This window comes from Notechis scutatus, chromosome 3, assembly GCF_049901735.1.
Source record: "Notechis scutatus isolate UNSWTSFEM ecotype Mainland chromosome 3, rNotScu1.2, whole genome shotgun sequence".
Lineage (NCBI taxonomy): Eukaryota > Metazoa > Chordata > Lepidosauria > Squamata > Elapidae > Notechis > Notechis scutatus.
The window spans coordinates 273,921-291,391 of record NC_142011.1 but is presented as its reverse complement, the minus strand read 5'-3'; the positions used below and the strand labels follow the sequence as shown (position 1 = coordinate 291,391).

Below are 17,471 nucleotides of genomic sequence, written 5' to 3'. Positions count from 1 at the left end.
TCCTCTGGCCTCCTTGGCCAGGCACGACGGGCCTCCCTTCCCTTGAAAGCAGAGAGCGAGCCCCTCACCCTGCCCACCCCCTCTTGGGGAGGCATGCCGGGGCACGCGGGGGGCCACCTCCTTCCTGGCCTCCAAGGGCAAGTATTGCTTGCATTGGTGCTGCGGAAAGAAGCCATTTGGGAGGCTTCCCACTGACCCACCCGGTCCTCTCCTCCTGCTGTTCATAGGTTCAGTGGGGAGGGGGCCTGCCGGGCCTCCCCTCCGAGAAGAACCCCCAGGGCTCCCCTCTCGGCCTCCTGCCAAACATGCCTGAGCGGCCACGCGGAGGGAAGAGGCTGCTCTGCAGGAACAGCACCCCTGTCGCCCAGCTGGGCTGCCGTGGCCTCTCCAGAGGCTCCTAGGGGACGCCTGAGCAGCGCGCAGCACGTGGCCATCCCCGTGGCCCTGCAGCCAAGTGCACACAGCTGGCTACCTCAGATCACCCCCCTTTGGCAGAAATGGGGTTTAGGTCCTCCCTTCAGACAAGGGGGAGCCTCAACCCCTCCCCCTTAACCCTGCAAAGCGATCCCCAGGCATCGGACTGCGAGCCCTGGGTCCCCGGGTGGCCTCGGAGGAAGCCCTAACCCAGGCTGTGGCTCCGCCGGGCGGCTGAACCGGCAAGAGACCACCCGAGAACGGTGGGAAGCTCCTAAGGCCCTGGAGGCCAGAGGGCTGCCCAGCCTCCCCTCTAACCCAACCCGAGGCGGCTTTTGCCCCTGAGCCCTGGGATTGGGGCCTCACACTCTGGAGCTCCTTCGGGGCATTTCCTGGTCCCCGGCCACCCCGGCTGCCCTTCTCCGACCCGGCTGCCATTTCTAGGAGCTGGCATGGAAGGTTCGTCCTGGCCTGAGATTTGGCCCCTCAACTTCTGGGATTTCAGCCTAAAACAGGATTGATTTTTGTCTGCCCCAGAAAGCGCCTCTCCTCACTCCCACTCAGCATATGGTCCATTAGGTCTCTTAGCCTCCAACCACGTCTGCACTGGATTCCTGAAGGAAAAACATCGCATTGGTCTCTGTAAAATTCCCTCTTGTGACGTTCTGTCCATTTCTGTACCTATTTCTTTGCCTAAACCCAGACCTCGTTTTAGGGAAGGGTTTGAATTTCACCCACCTGTCTACAGATGTGGCCTGGGCCGGCTTCCCTGCACCCAAGTCCTTCATGGAAGGACGAAAACCCTTGTCTGCCCCACTCAAAACCTGGTCGGTTTTGTTCGCAGAGGTTTCTGAGCCGGTTTCTACTTCTCAGGCCACCCAGCCCACGATTAGTTTGCTCCTCTGAAGGCCATGAAATAGCTTGTTACCACTTAAAGTTAACACGGAGGGAAGTAAGCAATGGGGTACCACAAGGGGTCCCTCTTAAGCCCAGGACTCTTCCATATCTTCATAAATGACTCAGAGGGGGGAATAGATGGGGAACTCATCCAATTTGCAAGGGACACTAAGCTGGCAGGAACAGCCAGAGCCTCAGGATCCGAGGCTTGAACACTGGGCCCGATCCAACAGAATGACCTTCAATGTGGAGAAAAGCAGGCCTTTACACTTAGGCAGGGAAAACCAAAGGTACCAGCAGAGATCACACGAAAGCTGGCTCCAAAGCAGTGACTGTGGGGGGGGGGGATCTTGGCGGACAATCTCTTAATATGAGCCAGCCGTGTGCCGCAGCAGCCCCAAAAGCTAATACAACAAGATGGTGAGACTTTGGAAAAAGTGCAGAGAAGAGCAGCTAAGAGGACGGAAGGCCTGGGGACAAAAACCTAGGAAGAACGGTGGCAGGATAGGGGAAAAGAAGGTCTGTGGGTGAATGATGGCAGCCTTCCCGTATTTGGGGGGCTGCCCCAGAGAAGAGGGGGGTCCACCTCTTCTCCAAAGCCCCTGAAGGCAGGACAAGAAGCAACAGATGGAAGCCAATCAAGGAGAGGAGCAACCTGGAATGAAGGAGGAAGTTCCCGACAGCAAGAACAAGTAACCAGTGGAACTGCTTGCCACCAGAAGCTGTGGGGGCTCCCAACTGGGAGTTTTTAAGAAGAGACCGGACATGGTATATACATGTTATAGACTCTCCTTCTTGGGCAGGGGTTGGACTAGAAGACCTCCAAGGTCCCTTCCAGCTCTATTTGGATTGAAGCTGCAGAAATCAAAACATTCTGCACTCAGGGCCTTCCCCCTCTACTAAGGAGGATGTTTGCCTAAAACCAACAAAAGATTTGTCCTGCTGACTTCAGACCACGATGACCCTTCGCTTCCAAGGCACTGACAGGTCCATCCTCCATCCTCCCCCTCCATGCCAGACGAAGCAGCCTGGCTCCGGCCCCCTCCCAGGCTCTGCCATTCTGTCACTTTATCACAGAGGCCTCCCGGGCCGGAAGGGACCAGGGAAGCCTCGCTGGCCAGAGATGCCGGCAGCAGAAGGGCCAGTAGAAGACAGGCAAGCCGGAGGAGCGGAGGGATTCCCCGATCCCATTTCTATCAATCCTGCCCTTCACACACACACACACACACCAGCCCCACCTCTCCTTCCCTCTGTCGGGCTGCCCCCCCTTCTCTCCTCCGACTGTCTTTCAGTGGGGTTTGGGTTGCTGTGCCCCCTCCCCTCCCGTGTTCCAGGCTGCCGCCCCCGTCCTTCTGCCTGCGGCGTCTCCTGCAGCCGGGCGAAGAGCAAGCGTCCGTTCCGGCTGCCTTCCTTTTTATTCCCAGAGGAGCCTCGCCGAGCTCAAGGCCCATCCCGAGGGGGCTGCAGCTGCTCACTCAGCAAGGGGGCTGCTGAGGGAGGGTGGGAAGCCACCCCAGAGCGGCCTAGGAGTCCAGAGCTGGACCCGACTCGGCCGGCCATGCACAGCCTCTTCTTCAAGAGACCCCACAACCCCGCAGGGAGGCGCTTCTGCCTCTCACCATCCGGGACAGTCAAGCTAACTCCAAGGGGCTGCTGCAACCTGTCTCAATTGTGGCCAGTCCTCGTTTTGTGGCCACGGAGAGCAGGCCCCGGCCACTATCCCTTTATGGACCCAGACCTGGCTACCGTTTCCCCTGGCAGGTCCCATCCGCAAGACCCCCTGGCACCCCTGTTGGGCTCTTCTGAATGTGGCCTAAGCCACCCACATCCTTCGGGAAATGGGAGCCTCTCCTAGTCCTAGTCAGGCCCATCCTGATTAGGGTCTGGGGTGTCCCTCCTTCCCAAGACCCCCGTCAGGGCTGGCTGGCTGGCTGCTTTCTCCTTCCTCCCCCAGGCTGTGCCTCTCGGGGTGGGCAGAGGGCCCAGGAGCCGGACCAAGGACTCTGGAGTTCCTCCAGGCCTGGGGTTTCTGCACTGGGGAGGCAAGGGGGGTCAGAGGGCGGAGCTCAGTTGGCACCCAGCACCAGGGACCTTGGCCCAAGGGCTGCCCCAAGCGTCCTCCTGCCCCAGACTGCAGCTCCTAGTGTCTCCTTGTCATTGTCCTCTCTCTCTCTCTCACACACACACACTGTGTGTGTGAGAGAGAGAGAGAAAGAGAGAGAGAGAGAAACAAAAGAGAGGGAGAGGTTAACTCCCTTTGACCTCCTGAGCCAACTGGGAGGCGATGGGCACCTTGCAGGGGGCCTTAATTGGGAGGCTCCCGTGGGGGGACCTGCGTCTGGAAAGGCTTCGCCCTCATTTCCTGCCCGCCGTTTTTGCTGGGACTCAGTTGCCAAAACTGGGTGTCTCCCATTCATTGGCTAAGGAAATACGAGGCTGTTCATGGGCCCTCCTCCGCCTTCTTCTCGAGAGCCATTCCAGGGCCTGAAGCGGCTGCAGCAGCAGCCCTTTTCAGGGTCCCCTGGCTCCATTCGTCTCCCTAGGGGCCGTTTACGCTTCTCTCTACTTTGGTGGGGAGGGGAAAGAAGCCCCCCTGAAGCAGGGCGAGGGCTGCCTTAGCCCAAATGCCCACCCACCCCTTGCACAAAGAGCGGCTGCTGCCCAGCTGGTCAAGTAGGACCTCACGCTGCTAGAATCTGAAGAGGAAGCTCAGCCCGACACACACACACACACACACACACACACAGAGACAGACACACATACACACCCGCCTTCCCAGCGATGTGGGTGGCAGCTTCTTCCTGCAGAGCCAGGAGGAATGAAGGCCACCGAGGCTCTGAATGGATTCAGTTCTCCTACACCAGATATGGGTATCATCTCACTCACACACACACACACACACACACACACCCTCCCGAGTGTTGTGGGAATTGGTTGGAGCAGCGGACTGGACGCTGCACAGAGAAGTGCAGGAGGCGGGAGAAGGAAGGGAGAGCCTTGGCCAGAGGCCTGTGGGGTGGCTGGAGGTGGGCGAATGCCTCCCACAGTCCCCTCACCTGACCTCTCGAGCGCCCTTCCTCCACAAGGGCCCAAGGGCCCAAGCTCATTCCTCCCTCCTGAGCCTCCCGTGGAAGATGGAGGGGAGGGGGATTAGGGGGCTATTTTGAGGGGTGGCAACACCTAAGCTCTCTGAGTCATAAGAAACAAATGCTCCGCTTTGCTCCTCCTAGACTTCATTTGTCCAATTCTGGATTTGCACCTGAGGGAGGGCCCCAGAATCCACCAGCAGGGACGATGGCCAGGGAAGGGCGGAAAGAAGGGGGAGGGCTTTTAGCACAGGGAGCTTCCTTCAGCCTCTGGAAGGAACTTGCACAGAATGGGGCAAATATCTGGGTGGGCTTCCACAGAGGTGGGACTCAAATCAAGGGGACAGGAAGACGGACCTCAGGCGAATGCCCGGAGAAGGTTCTGGGCATCGGACAAGAGGGGGCTCTTCCCTCCTCCTCCTCCTCCCCTCCCTGGTGGCCTTCAAAGGTGGGCAGGAGGCCACTCGATTGGGAAAGCTCTCGCTCCGACCTCCTCCAGCCACGCAGAAGGAGGCCCACCCAGGAGGCTCCCAGCCTGGGTCCTGAGGGCTCCGAGGGGGCTGTTTTTGGCCCCAACCGCTCGGGCGGAACAGGCAGGGGTAGCGCCAGGGAAGGTCGTACCCGCTGCACTTCTCTTTCTCCAGATGCCCACACTTGCACACTTTGGACACAGAATCACGTAACACGTCCAGCGTGTCCACTTATGTGGGATCTCACTTTCCATTTTTGAGGCCTGGCGATGTGGACGGGATTCTTACAATTGCCTGGCCTACCATGGGTTCCCTCGACCCTCTGCCAGTTTGGGCCTATTCAGGGGCTGATGGACACAGGAACAAGGAAAGCCATCTCAGCGGTGACGTGTCCAGTCCCAAGAAGCCCCGTTGCACCCAGGGCCTCATGGCCATCCAGTTTTGGGGAGCCAGATGGTAGGGCACAGCTGCAGGAGTCTTTGGGAGGAACTGATGTCCATCAAGGACCACTATATTGCTACAGAAATGCATGAAACCAAAGGCAAAAACCTCCCAGAACGTGTATGGGTCAATATAAAAGAACAAAAGAACGACATGGCCATTGGTGTATACTACAGGCCCCCCAACCAAGCAGAAAAAATAGGTGTCCTTTTTGCTAACCAACTAACAAATATATGTAGGAAACACACTACAATAGCAATGGGGGACTTCAATTACCCTGATATCAACTAGAAGACTAATTCTGCACCAAGTGAGAAATCAAATAAGTTCCTTACCAACCTAGCTGACAACTTTGTTGTCCAAAAGATAGAGGGTGAAACTAGAGGGACAGCCACACTGGACTTAATTCTTACAAACAGAGAAGAAGTGATAGGGGGAGTTGAAACTGCAGGTACCTTGGGTGAGAGTGACGATGTCATACTAGAATTCAACATTACACAAGCAACAGAACATAATGACACCAGAGTCTTGGATTTCAAAAGAGCTGATTTTAATAAACTCAGAGAGAACTTGGGAGATTCCTTGGATGAAAATCCTAAAGGGGAAAACAACCCAAGAATCTTGGGAAACTCTGAAAAGTACGATTATAAAAGCCCAGACCAGCACAATACCACTGAGAAAGAAAAACAAGAAACCCAAGAAGAAACCAGCATGGCTGCACAAAGATCTCTCTGGCAAATTGAAAGAAAAAAAGGACAAGTACAAAAAATGGAAAGAGGGGGACACAACTAAGGCAGAATATCAGCAAAGATGAAGTCAGGAAAGCAAAGGCTCAGAATAAACAAAGACTTGCAACAAAAAGATAATTAAAAAAGTTTCTTCCAACATATAAATAACAAAGAAAAAAAGAAACAGTCGGTCCACTAAAGAGAGAAGATGGCAAGGAAGTAACAGGCAACAGAAAGCAGAACTGCTTAACTCATTCCTTGCATCCGTCTTCACGCAAAAAGAAACTATAGTTCAACCCGCCAAAAACATAACTGTAAAAGACAGACCAGAAATAAAAGTTAATATAAGCAAAAAAATAGTAAGAGAACACCTGTCTGATCTTGATGAAAACAAATCACCGGGGCCTGATGGATCACATCCCAGAGTTTTAAAGGAGCTGGCAGTGGTCATCCCAGAACCACTGCACCACATCTTTCAAGAATCCTGGAGCACCGGGGAACTACCAGAGGACTGGAAAAGAGCTGATGTGGTTCCCATCTTCAAAAAAGGAGAAAAAAACAGACCCAGGAAACTACTGACCAATCAGCCTAACATCAATACACGGGAAGATACTGGAAAACATAATAAAAAAACAGATCTGCCAACATCTAGAAACAACTAAAGTAATAATTACCGTAGCAGTCAGCACGGGTTTGTTAAGAACAGATTATGCCAAACCAATCTTATTTCATTCTTCAACATAGTGACTAAATCAGTAGACCAGTGAAATACTGTGGACATAATATACTCAGACTTCAGCAAGGCATTTGACAAAGTAGACCACAACCTACTTCTCGGTAAGCTAGAAAAAAGTGGAATAGAAAGCACCACCACCAGATGGACTCGCAACTGGCTGGCTAACCGTACTCAACGAGTCGTCCTTAATGGGTCTAAGTCTGCATGGAGGGAAGTAAGCAGTGGGGTGTCACAAGGTTCCGTCTTAGGCCCAATACTCTTCAATATCTTCATTAATGACTTAGATGAAGGAATAGAAGGGGAACTTACCAAATTTGCAGATGATATTAAGCTGGCAGGAATAACTGACACCCAAGAAGATAGGCTGAAGATCCAGATGGATCTTGACAGACTAGAACACTGGGCCATATCTAACAAAATGAAATTCAATGTAGAGAAAAGGAAAGTCCTACACTTAGGCAAGAAAAACAAAAAGGACACATATAGACTGGGGGAAACCAGGCTTAAGAGCAGTAAGGGGCTGCCGCAGGGAGGAGGAAGGGGTCAAGCTATTTTCTAAAGCTCCTGTAGGGCAGACAAGGAATAATGGATGGAAACTGAAGAGATTTAACCTGGAAACAAGGAGAAACTTTCTGACAGGGAGAACAATCAACCAATGGAACAGAAGTTGCCCTCGGAAGTTGTGGGAGCGCCATCAGTTGAGACTTTCAAGAAGAAATTGGACTGCCATTTGTCAGAAATGGTCTAGGGTCTCCTGCTTGGGCGGGGGGTTGGACTAGATGACCTACAAGGTCCCTTCCAACTCTGATTAATTGTATTTATCTGTATTAGTAACTGTGAGAGGGATCTTGGAGTCTTAGTGGACGACCAGCTAAATAGGAGGCAGCCATGTGCAGTGGCAGCCCAAAAAGCCAATGCAATCTTCAGTTGCATTAACAGAGGGATACAATCAAGATCAAGGGAAGTACTAATATATAAACCCTTAGTAAGACCACACCGAGAATACTGCATCCAGTTTTGGTCACCACATTATAAAAAAGACGTTGAGACTCTGGAAAGAGTGCAGAGAAGAGCAACCAGGATGATTAGGGGATGGAGGCTCAAACATAGGATGAACGGTTGCAGGAACTGGGCCTGACTAGTCTAGGGAAGGGAAGGACCAGGGGAGACAGGAGAGCAGCCTTCCAGTATTTGAGGGGCTGCCTCAGAGGGGGGGGTGAAGCTATTCTCCAAGGCACCTTTGAAGGCCAGACAAGGAATAATGGATGGAAACTGATCCAAGGAGAAATTCAACCTGGAAATAAGGAGAAACTTTCGGACGGGGAGAGCAATCCACCCATGGAACAGAAGTTGCCTTCGGAGGTTGTGGGAGCTTCATCCCTGGAGGCTTCCAAGAAGAGGCTGGACTGCCATCTCTGTCAGAAATGGAGTAGGGTCTCCTGCCTGGTGGGGAGGGGGGTTGGGCTAGATGATCTCCAAGGTCCCTTGCAACTCTGTTAATCTCTAAGGCTGAGGCCCAGTTTAGGGAGCCCAGCCTCCCTGGATCCCCTCCTGCAGGGAAGGTGGAGGCCAACCCTCCAGCCTCCTCCGAGGTCTTTGAGGGGTCCCGGAGAAGGCGCCCTTGGGAGGTGCCTTGGGGGAGGGACCTTCAGCACCTGTCACTCTCACCTCAGGGGGCGGCTGAGTGGTATTATGGGATGCCCTAAGGAAGGACTGTCGCCCCCTGCAAGGCCACGCAGAGCTGCCCAAAGGGCAAAGGCTTCTCTCTGCAGAGGCAGCCGGAGTCTCTTCAGGGAAGGCGGAGAGGGGCCCACCTGCCTTGGCCCTGGCCCTCCCCTCCCGCCAGCACAAGGACCCTCCTCAGGTCTGCCGGGGGAAGGGATCCCTGAGGGCCCTGCAGAGCAGGCCAAGGGAAGAAGCACCTGATCCTGCAAGAGGGGAAGCTGGGCTGCTTGGCAAAACAGAACCTCAAGGGTCCGCCCGCTTCCTTCTCCCCGACACTCTGCAGGGATCCAGCAGTCGGAGGACGGGAATAATGTGCCCCTGGTGTGCTGTGTGCTGAGGCGCTTCTCCCTCTTCTCTTATGTCCACTTGAGAGCTTTTGCACCCAGACAAATTCCATGGGTGTCCAGCCACACTTGGCCAATAAAAAAGAACGCCATTCCATTCTAATTTCCCAGGAGAGGCTGGGCATGTCCTAAGCCAGAGCCTCAGTGGAAGCCTGGGTTGGAAAAGGGCCGAGCTCTGACCACCCAGCGACCTCCCGGGGCCCACTCCCCAATTTGGGAAGATTGGCACAGCCTGCCAAGGGTCGGCTACCTGGGATTCTGCCAGGCCGTTAATTATCTCTTTCTAATTAAATCAAAATTAAATTTGAGCAGAGGAGTGCTTTCGGAGAGATGATTAGACAGTTTCGGTGATACGGAAGGACCCAGGGAGGAAGAGAGAAAAGAAAGGATATAAAAGCTGCCCTGAATGGAAGGCCCTTTGGGGTTGGCTCCCACTCATAAAACCCAAGTTCATCCATTCCTTTTAAATGGTAGCAACTTAATTAAATCTGTTTTTCCCCTTTAATCCCCTTCTCTATCTAAAATAGATCTGTCCAACAAGCACAACTTTGTAACTCATGCTGACCCCATAATTCTATTTTAAAAACACAAAAATCCACTTTCGCCCTGCAGGGAAACTCCATCTCAGAAAGGGGTAGCGTGAATATCCAGATGTTATGAAAATGTTCTAGGGCCTCTTTGGTCAGCCGGTTTGTGGGGGGGCAGAGGAGGAGACCCCCCTGGCAGGGGAAAGGGCTACTCCTGTCCAGCCAGAGGAGAGGGGCCCTTCCTGCGCTCTGCTCCCCCTTCTGCGCAGATGGGCTGTTTGGGGGCTGCAAGGGCAGACGGCCAGATGGACAACTTTGGGGTTCTGTAGGAAACGAGGTGGTTGCTAAGCTACCTCCGGAGGCTGCCAAGGCCAGATCCTGCCCCAGGGAAGCTTGCCATGAGCACACACCCCCCCCCCCCGCAGAGTCCCTCTCCCCCGCGGCCTTTACCTTCCCCACGTACAGTGGCTCTGTGCCCGTGTACTCCTCCACCACGAAGAACTGGTTCCAGACCCAGCCACGCTTCACCCGCCTGATGCCGGGCAGAGCGCCATCCCCAGGTGCCCCCAGGCCAGGCTCCCCAGGTGCCCCCGGCAGACAGTCTGGGCCAAGGAGAAGGAGCAGCAGCAGCAGCAGCAGCAGGAGCCCGCTTCCAGGGGGCGATGGGGCACCATCACTGCAGAGTCCTGGCAGCAGGGAGGGGGCCCGCAGGCATCCTTGGGGGGCAAAGCGGAGCCACCGGCCAAGGCGGTCAGTCAGTCATCCATGGTAGGCAGGGCCGGCGATGGTCTGGAGCAGCTCCCCTTCTCAGGGTCCCATCGAGGCTCAACGCCTGGCACTCTTCCTTCCTCTGGGCAGGCAGGGGGCATCGGGTGATGGCCCCTTCTTTCTCTGGGTCAGAAGATCCTGGGAACAGGGCCCTGGGCGGCTACTCCCAAACCGGCCCAGTGTGGCCTCGAAGGGGCTGTGGGGGGGCGCGCCGGTTTCTTGGCTCCGGCCACAGCTGGCTCCTTGCGGGCAGCTGGTGGGCACAAAGCCCCATCAGAGCAATGGCCTGGCACGCCCAGCAGACTCGGCCCGGCTACAGCTGCTCCTGGCAGGGGTGGCACTGAGGCTCCATGGCTTCTGCTGGCCAGGCAGTTCCTACGCAGCCAGCAGTAGCTGCCACCGTCTTCCTCGGGTCAGAAGGGCAGCGGGCAAGGGCATCCTCCTGGCACCTGGAAGAGACAGAGCACCCGTCACTGGGGGGGGGGGCAAGTCAAGCCAAGAGCACGAGAGGGGCACCCCCTTCCCCCACCGGCTTCTGGCCCAGGGGCTGCTCTGGCTGGCTGCTCCTCGAATGCCCAGCTCGGGCTCCCTTGCCTATGCCAGGGAGGCTGCGGAGGGGCTGCTTTCTAACCCAGGCAGAAAGCTGGAGCGATCCTCCCCAGGGCCATCCCGGCCTTCCTCCTCCCCCTCCTCCTCCATTCCTGGGATAAAGCCTCCCGCCCATAAACTTCTGTCGCTGGTTAGGGCTGCCCGAGAGTGGGGGGGCGGCTGGGCGCCCTCGTGGCCGAGACCCAGAGGGAGGGATTTTTTGGGGGCGGGGAAGACAGCTTCTGCGCCCAGCAAAGGGGTCAGTCGGGGAGGGGCCTTCCCGGCCCTTGCCCAGGAGAAAAGCTTACTAGTCGGCTGTTGCCCAGGGATGCAGGAGGGAGGATTCGGTGCAGTTTCCTGATATACACTTCAAAGATAATTTCCTAGCTTTGCGCGAGATGTGGAAGATTTACAAATGCGACCCAGGAAAAACAATGTTCCGCAACCACCCTGGGAAATTCGGCCCCCACCCCCGGATCCCACCCATATGCCCCCCCAGCCCCCGCACTCTCGGGCGGCTCGTGCATCTCCGCTGCGGGTCAGCCGCCAATTCCTTCTCCAGCAGCCCCCTCTGGACCGCCCCTCCGCTGGGCAGGGCGGGCGGGTTGGGGGCTCCTCCCAGCTGCGGCTTCGGAGGAGCTTCCCACTCACGGCCAGGCGGGGCTTCCCAGGCAGCCGAAGCACCAGAACCGGCACCGTCGCCCGGGGCCTCCGCTGTCTTCAGCCTCAGCAACGGCCCCGCGGAGCTCACTGGGCCGGCCCGCCTGCCTGCCGCTCCTCCGCGGTGCGTGGTGGGCGCAGCGGGGCCCCTGGGCGCCCAGGGACAGCCGCGTTGCTCGTCGCTGCTTCTCGGCCGCTGCCCGCCTGAGCGCACTTGCCCGGGGAATTCGGGGCGGCAGCGCAGCCCAGGGGCCGCGGGCGGGGCGGGAGCGGTAGCCCGTCGGGCGAGCCTTGCTAAGGGGGACCGGGCCAGGCAGGGCGAGCCCCAGGGGGAGCCACCGGCGCTTCCCTGCATGGGAGGCCGCGCTGGGCGCAGCTGCTGATGCGGGCCAGCCTTGAAGGTTCCTTCCCTGCTCGGCTCGGCTCGGCTGGCAGCGCCGGCAGCTTCGAAGAGGCCGATCAAGGGCTGGTCGGCTCCCTCGGAGAAACCCCGCGGCTTTTAAAAACCTCTTTCCCGCCTTCTCCATCCTTGAGCCCAAGCCCCGTGCTGATTTCGCACCCAGAGCCCTGCACAGCTGCCCCCCCCCCACCGAAGGGACCGCGCTTCCGTCGATGGCGACCCTCCCCCATGCCAGCCCCGCGCTCTCTGCCCAGGGTGGCTTCTCCACCTCCGAGGACTGACCCGCGCTTAGCCAAGGCCACCCTGGTTGAGCCGCGATCCCCTCCCCCCCAGCCCCGGTTTAGGCCAGTCACGTGGAGCCAAATGTGGAGGCAGCTGCCAGAGACGAGTGGCTGGTGGGCAGGATGGAAGGCCGGACTGCACAGATGTCTGGACACCTCAGGGGCAGGGCTGCCACGGGGTCACTCCTCTGACCTGGGGGAGCACCTTCTGAAGTGGCCTGGAGGGCCCCCTGAATGCTCCTGGTGCCACTTTCGCAGAAGTCATGGGTCTCAATTATGGGGCGGGGTGTGGGGCTTCACTTACGGCTGGGGAAGGGGTACCTCATTTTGTGCAGGGGGGGAGACAGTTGCCTGGCTGGCTCATCAGCTGCCCAGACTGCTACCTGGCCAGGGAGGGGCACTTCCTGAACCCTCAGGGAGAGGGAAGGTGGCTTTTCCAGAAGGTGCCGGCTTTTCCAGAAGGTGCCGGCTGCACTTCGGCCTCTTTGGGCCCAGGGTTGGCAGGGAGGGGTTGGGGGGCAGTGGCATTTCACCCAAATTCAGCCCAGGAGACAGACAGGACAGAGCAGCTGGGGTGAGGCTGCTTGCAGGCGTCTCCCTTCCAGGGAGAAAGCCACAGCCGGGGTGGGGGGTGAGGTGCTGCCTGAAGGTTGGGGGCCCCTCCATAGTCAGCAGACCACCTCGTGCTTCACTGCGGGGCCACTCTCTGCGGGCTGTCCGTCCGTCCAGGTAGACCCATCTGGATGCAACCAACGCACGCGTACCACACATCCACAGACCGCAACAGCAAACGTGTCCCACCTACACGTGCCAGGCCTGGGCAACGGTTGCTGTGGGAACCAGAACTTGCCTGGGGAATCTCCCCCCCCCTTCCATGGCCTTTTGTTTGCACTGCTGCCGCGGTCCCTCCCTCAAGGGGGAAGCCCCCCCCCCCGCCTCACATGCCTCCTTTGGCCCGCTGGGAGGGCTGGACCCAGTGCCTCCCCCACACCCCCACTTTTCCCAGGCTGGGTGGCAACGGCACGTCCCTCCCTCCCTCCCTCCCTGCCCCCCCCTCCCCGCTTTGTCAGTGTGTGTTTGGCAGAACCAAACTGTACATCATGTTGACAGTAGAAATTACATCCTGAGCTTATGTTTTACAGAAACATAAGCCGTGTCAGAACTCACTGCAGCCCAGCGATCAGGACAAATTGAACAGCATCCCGGCCGTGTCGATATTTATTTCATTTTACCAATGCAATGGGGGGGCAGCAGCCCTCCCAGCACAGCACATGCCTCCCTGTGGCCCTGTGGGGCTCTTTCTGGGGGGCCATGGCAAAGGGGAGGGGCTGTTCAGCAGGAGGGGAGTGGGAGGCTGGAGACCAAGCAGACTGCCCCTCCCAGGGGAGGCGCACTGGTGGGGCACGGCCCTCTCCCCCGCAGGAGGAGCAACGTAGCGGCTGTCCCTCCTGAGAAGGGCAAACCCCCCCCCCAGACCAAGCAGAATGCCACTCGGTTGGGCTGGGAAAAGCTGCAAGTAACACGTGCCCCTGCCCCCCCCCCGAGGGGTTCCCTAGAGAGAGACCCCTTCCTTGATGGGCTCGCAGCTCCCCATCCCCCCCCAAAAGCATGGCTTGGCTTTGGGGGGGGGGCTTGGTACAGGATCAGGCCACCTGCCGGGCATCTGATCTGGGCCTGGCATGGAGGGGCAGTTCTCGCCACGATGGGCCAGGCAGCCTGTGGGATTCCCCAACAAAGCCCCCTTCTGGGTTCTGCCAGTGCAGAAAATTAGGAAGCCACGAATGGCTCTTTTCTCCTTTTACACCAGATCCAATTCTGCTGAACTCTCCTTTTTCATGGGGGTGGGGGTGGGGGTGGGGGAGACAGAGAGTGTAGAGTTTCCATTTCCCAGAATCTGCTACACAGGAGTCAGCCTGCAACCAGAGCAGCCCCTGGGGAAATGGGGGGGGGGCGTCCATTGGCCCTCCAAACCCCGGGCCCGCTGGGTGCCTGCTGCCCACTCAGTCCCCCTCCTCTCTTGCGGGAAGAGGGCAAATCCCCCAGTCCCCTAAGTGTTGTTCCCCCCATGGATTCCTCGTGGGCCTGGGGCGCTGCTGCTCCCACAGGCAGCTTCAGCCCGCCCCCATCCCTGCCTACTCCTTGCCAGCCTGGCAGGCGGCGCAGCTACTCTCTCGATATGGCTCTCCAGGAGAAGATGGGTGCAGCCCCCCTCCAGAAGGGGCTCCCAGGTAAATGCAGCCTGTGCCCCTCCAGGCTGGCCCTCCGCACCCCTTTGGGATGCACCCCCTCCCTAGCCTTGGCCCAGGAGGGGGGGAGGGAGGGAGGGAGGGCCTGCAGGCAGCCAGCGCAGCCCTTTCCAGGGCTCAGTTCGGCCCTCCGCCCTTCACAGGCAGCCCCAGAAGCAAAAGGCCCCTCGGATAATCCCAGACACACTGCAACAACGTTCATAATACAAGGGAGCAGAAAGCCATTCCACTTATTAAGAGTGTAATCTTTTCTGCCCTTGAAGTAAACCGCCAGGTTCCCCTTTCTGGCTTTTCGGAATTACTTTCCTGGTGGGGGAGCTTCTTCATCGCTTTTCTTCTCAGTTGGGCGGAAAGGAAGCCTCCTGCACCCCCCAGCCCAATCCTAGCAGCCACACCCTGAACGGGGCAGGGCGCCCCGTCCCCCAAGCCAAATATTTTTTATGAGCAGCCAGTCGGTGGTTTCCCCCAACCTTTGATTCTCCGGAGCTCTCATGCCACCCCTGTTTGGGAAAGGTCTTTGAAACTGAAAATATTTCTTTTTCCAATCTTCTTTGGTCCGAGTTTGAAAGAAATTTTAATTGCAAAGAACATCTTAGCGTCTCCCTCGGGGAAGCCGGCTCTTACAGCCAGAACTGTCTCGCTCCGCAATAATTCTTCACCAAACAGGGAAGTTTCATGCTTCAGCTCCACGGATGCAGGCCATTAATTGGCCTTTCAGGACGGACAGAAGAAGAAGAAGAAATAGGAGATGCCAACGAGGCACTCCTGGAAATGTCACCTGGGCACAACCTGGGGAGCCTCCCGGGAAGAGGGGAAGGGCCCCCACAGGCCTGGGGGAAGGGGTGGGAAGCCCCTAGGCCCCCACGTTCCTCTCCAGGGCAGGCAGTTCGGCCCAGGAGAGCACAGGCAGCCCCCGATCGTGGGGAGAACCAGCTGGGAGAAGCTGGGGGGCTGCCTGGTGCCCCCCCAGCGTCCTCCTTGTCCCAGAGCTGAAGGTTGGGGGCTGCCAGCCGACCTCTTGTGTTGTCCTTCCTGCCAGCCATCCTTCTGCCCCCCAGGGCAAAGGCTCAGGTCTGGGGTCTCCTGGGGAAACGCCCAACCCCACCCCTTCCACATAAGGGCCGGGATGGTGGGGCGGGAGAGCAAGCTGACCCCCAGGATGCCCAGCATATTCAGAGGGAAAAGGAGCGATTACAATGAAAACATCAAATGGATTTTCTGCCCCCTGACAAACATAGAAGGAATTGGCTTCTTTTAATCAAATGTTTGGCAGAAATATGAATTATTTATCACTCAATATGGCTGGTTAAATGGAAGATGGACTACGAGCGCAGTTCCTCCCCCCCCCCCCACCTGCACGCTCTGCTTTCCGACAGCCGAGAGCGAGGAAGGGCCAGAAGTCAGGGGAACCGCAGCTCCGGCCACAGGGGAAGCCGCCGCAGCCTTCCAGCCTCCAAGGGCCACAGAAGTCCCAATCCGCTGCACCCCAAGAACAGCCACCCTGGGAAGGAAGGGCTGGCTGCAGAGGCCGGCTGGGACCTGACCCCGACCCTCCTGGCACCAAAGGCCTCTTCCACACGGAAAAGTCACTGGCAGCCCAACTTTCTTCCCAGGGATTTCGGAAAACGTGATCTAATGAATCCTAAAATGAAGGGACATGAAGTTCCTCCTGTAGGAAAGCAAATCAAACTCACTAGTCCAGGACAGGACCCCAAAACTGAAGCTGGAGTCCCAGCTGAGCTGCACCAGGAAAGCGCCCACAGCAGGAAGTTGGCTTAGTTGGCCATGGTTGGCGCAGGCCTCAATGGTCGCCGCCGGTTCTGGGCACCCAGTTTGAAGGGAGAGATGGACCGACACTCAGCTCCACAAAGGAAGGAGAAGGGGAGAGCCTGGGGGGGGGGATGAAGGCAGCCCAGCCCCTCCCCTCCCAACACCAAATGGGAAATGAAGAGGCTACAAAAAGGAGAAGGACCAGACGGGTGTGGGTGTGAGTGATGGGGGCCCCAGGGGCTCCCCTGCCCTGGACCTTCAAGTGGGGCAGGGCGGGGGGGTCCCAGCAGCTCCACTCCACTTGCCGGACGCTGCAATCAGCAGGAAGGCAGCCAGGGAGGCGTCCTGGCCTGGCCGTGGCATCCTCCTTCCGGGCCAGAGACTGGGATTCTGACCTGGCCCAGGAGCTGAAGTCGTGTCTGGACCCTGAACCGGCAAGGGCCGAGAGCAGTGGTGGGATTCAGCCAGTTGGTCAACTGGTTGTTGGAAGAAATCAATAGGGCAGATAACTGGTGGTTAAACTCTTTGGGGCCAAGTCGGGGCTCCCTCTCCCATCTTCAGGGTTCACTTGCAGAGTTTTACTTTGGGCCCTCCGGACCCCCGTCTTCCCAAGGGGGGCTGTGGGCCTGGGTGCAGCTGCCCTTGGGGCTTGGCCTCTCTGGCCCCATCAGGACAGGAGAGACGGCCCCGGCCTCCCCAACGTTAGGGGAAAATGCCAGCATCCAGACCTCTGTCCGAAAACGCAAACAGACCAACAGTTCAAGCGTGCAGGAAGGTCCCCCTGGCCTCCACCTAGACCCCCCTTTCCTTCCTGGCTCCGGTCCTGACCCCCCCCCCCGGGCAAGGAAGGAGGAGCCCCCGGCTCTTTGAAGTCGGCTCTCGTCTGGTTTGGTTTCCAGGCTCCTGGTGGCCCTGGTAGCCCTCCTGGACCCCCAATGGGTCAGGACCCTCTCCGAACTATGGTGCCCGGAGGTGGGCACAGGACTCTCAGTGGGGCAGGAGCCAAAGCGGAGCCAAGGAGGAGAAGGGAGGGGACTCGGGGGCACACAAGGTTTAACTGCAGCCCATAAAGGCCTGCAGGGGCACCAGGGCCACATCGGGTCTCGCCCTCCGTCAAAATCCCTCTGCCGTTTGAATCTCGCTCTCTCAGATTCGGAGGTGAGCCGGTCACTCCCCACCTCCACCCCCACCTCTCCTGGCCTCTTGGACCGGTTGGTCTCTCTTGCCAGTGAGGGTGAGGGTGAGGTCCAGGGCAGCAGCCCCCCCACCTCCCCCCGCCCCCTTCTCCACCTGCTGCCAGTGAAGGGAGGCCGGAATTGGCCGGTCCTCCTCCATCTGTTGGCAGGCAGGGCCCCGGCTGAAGGCCAGGCCCTTGAAATCCGCCATGAGC

General features: G+C 58.0%; 1 protein-coding gene across 1 annotated transcript in view; it reads right to left on the bottom strand.

Moving 5' to 3' along the window:
- Nucleotides 1-10,804, bottom strand: part of CDH22 (cadherin 22) — a 41,191-nt gene extending 30,387 nt beyond the window's left edge. The window contains 2 exon segments of the mRNA XM_087959018.1: nucleotides 9,819-10,084; nucleotides 10,768-10,804. Coding sequence (XP_087815144.1) covers nucleotides 9,819-10,084; nucleotides 10,768-10,804 — 303 coding nt within the window.
- Nucleotides 10,805-17,471: the final 6,667 nt, after the last annotated feature.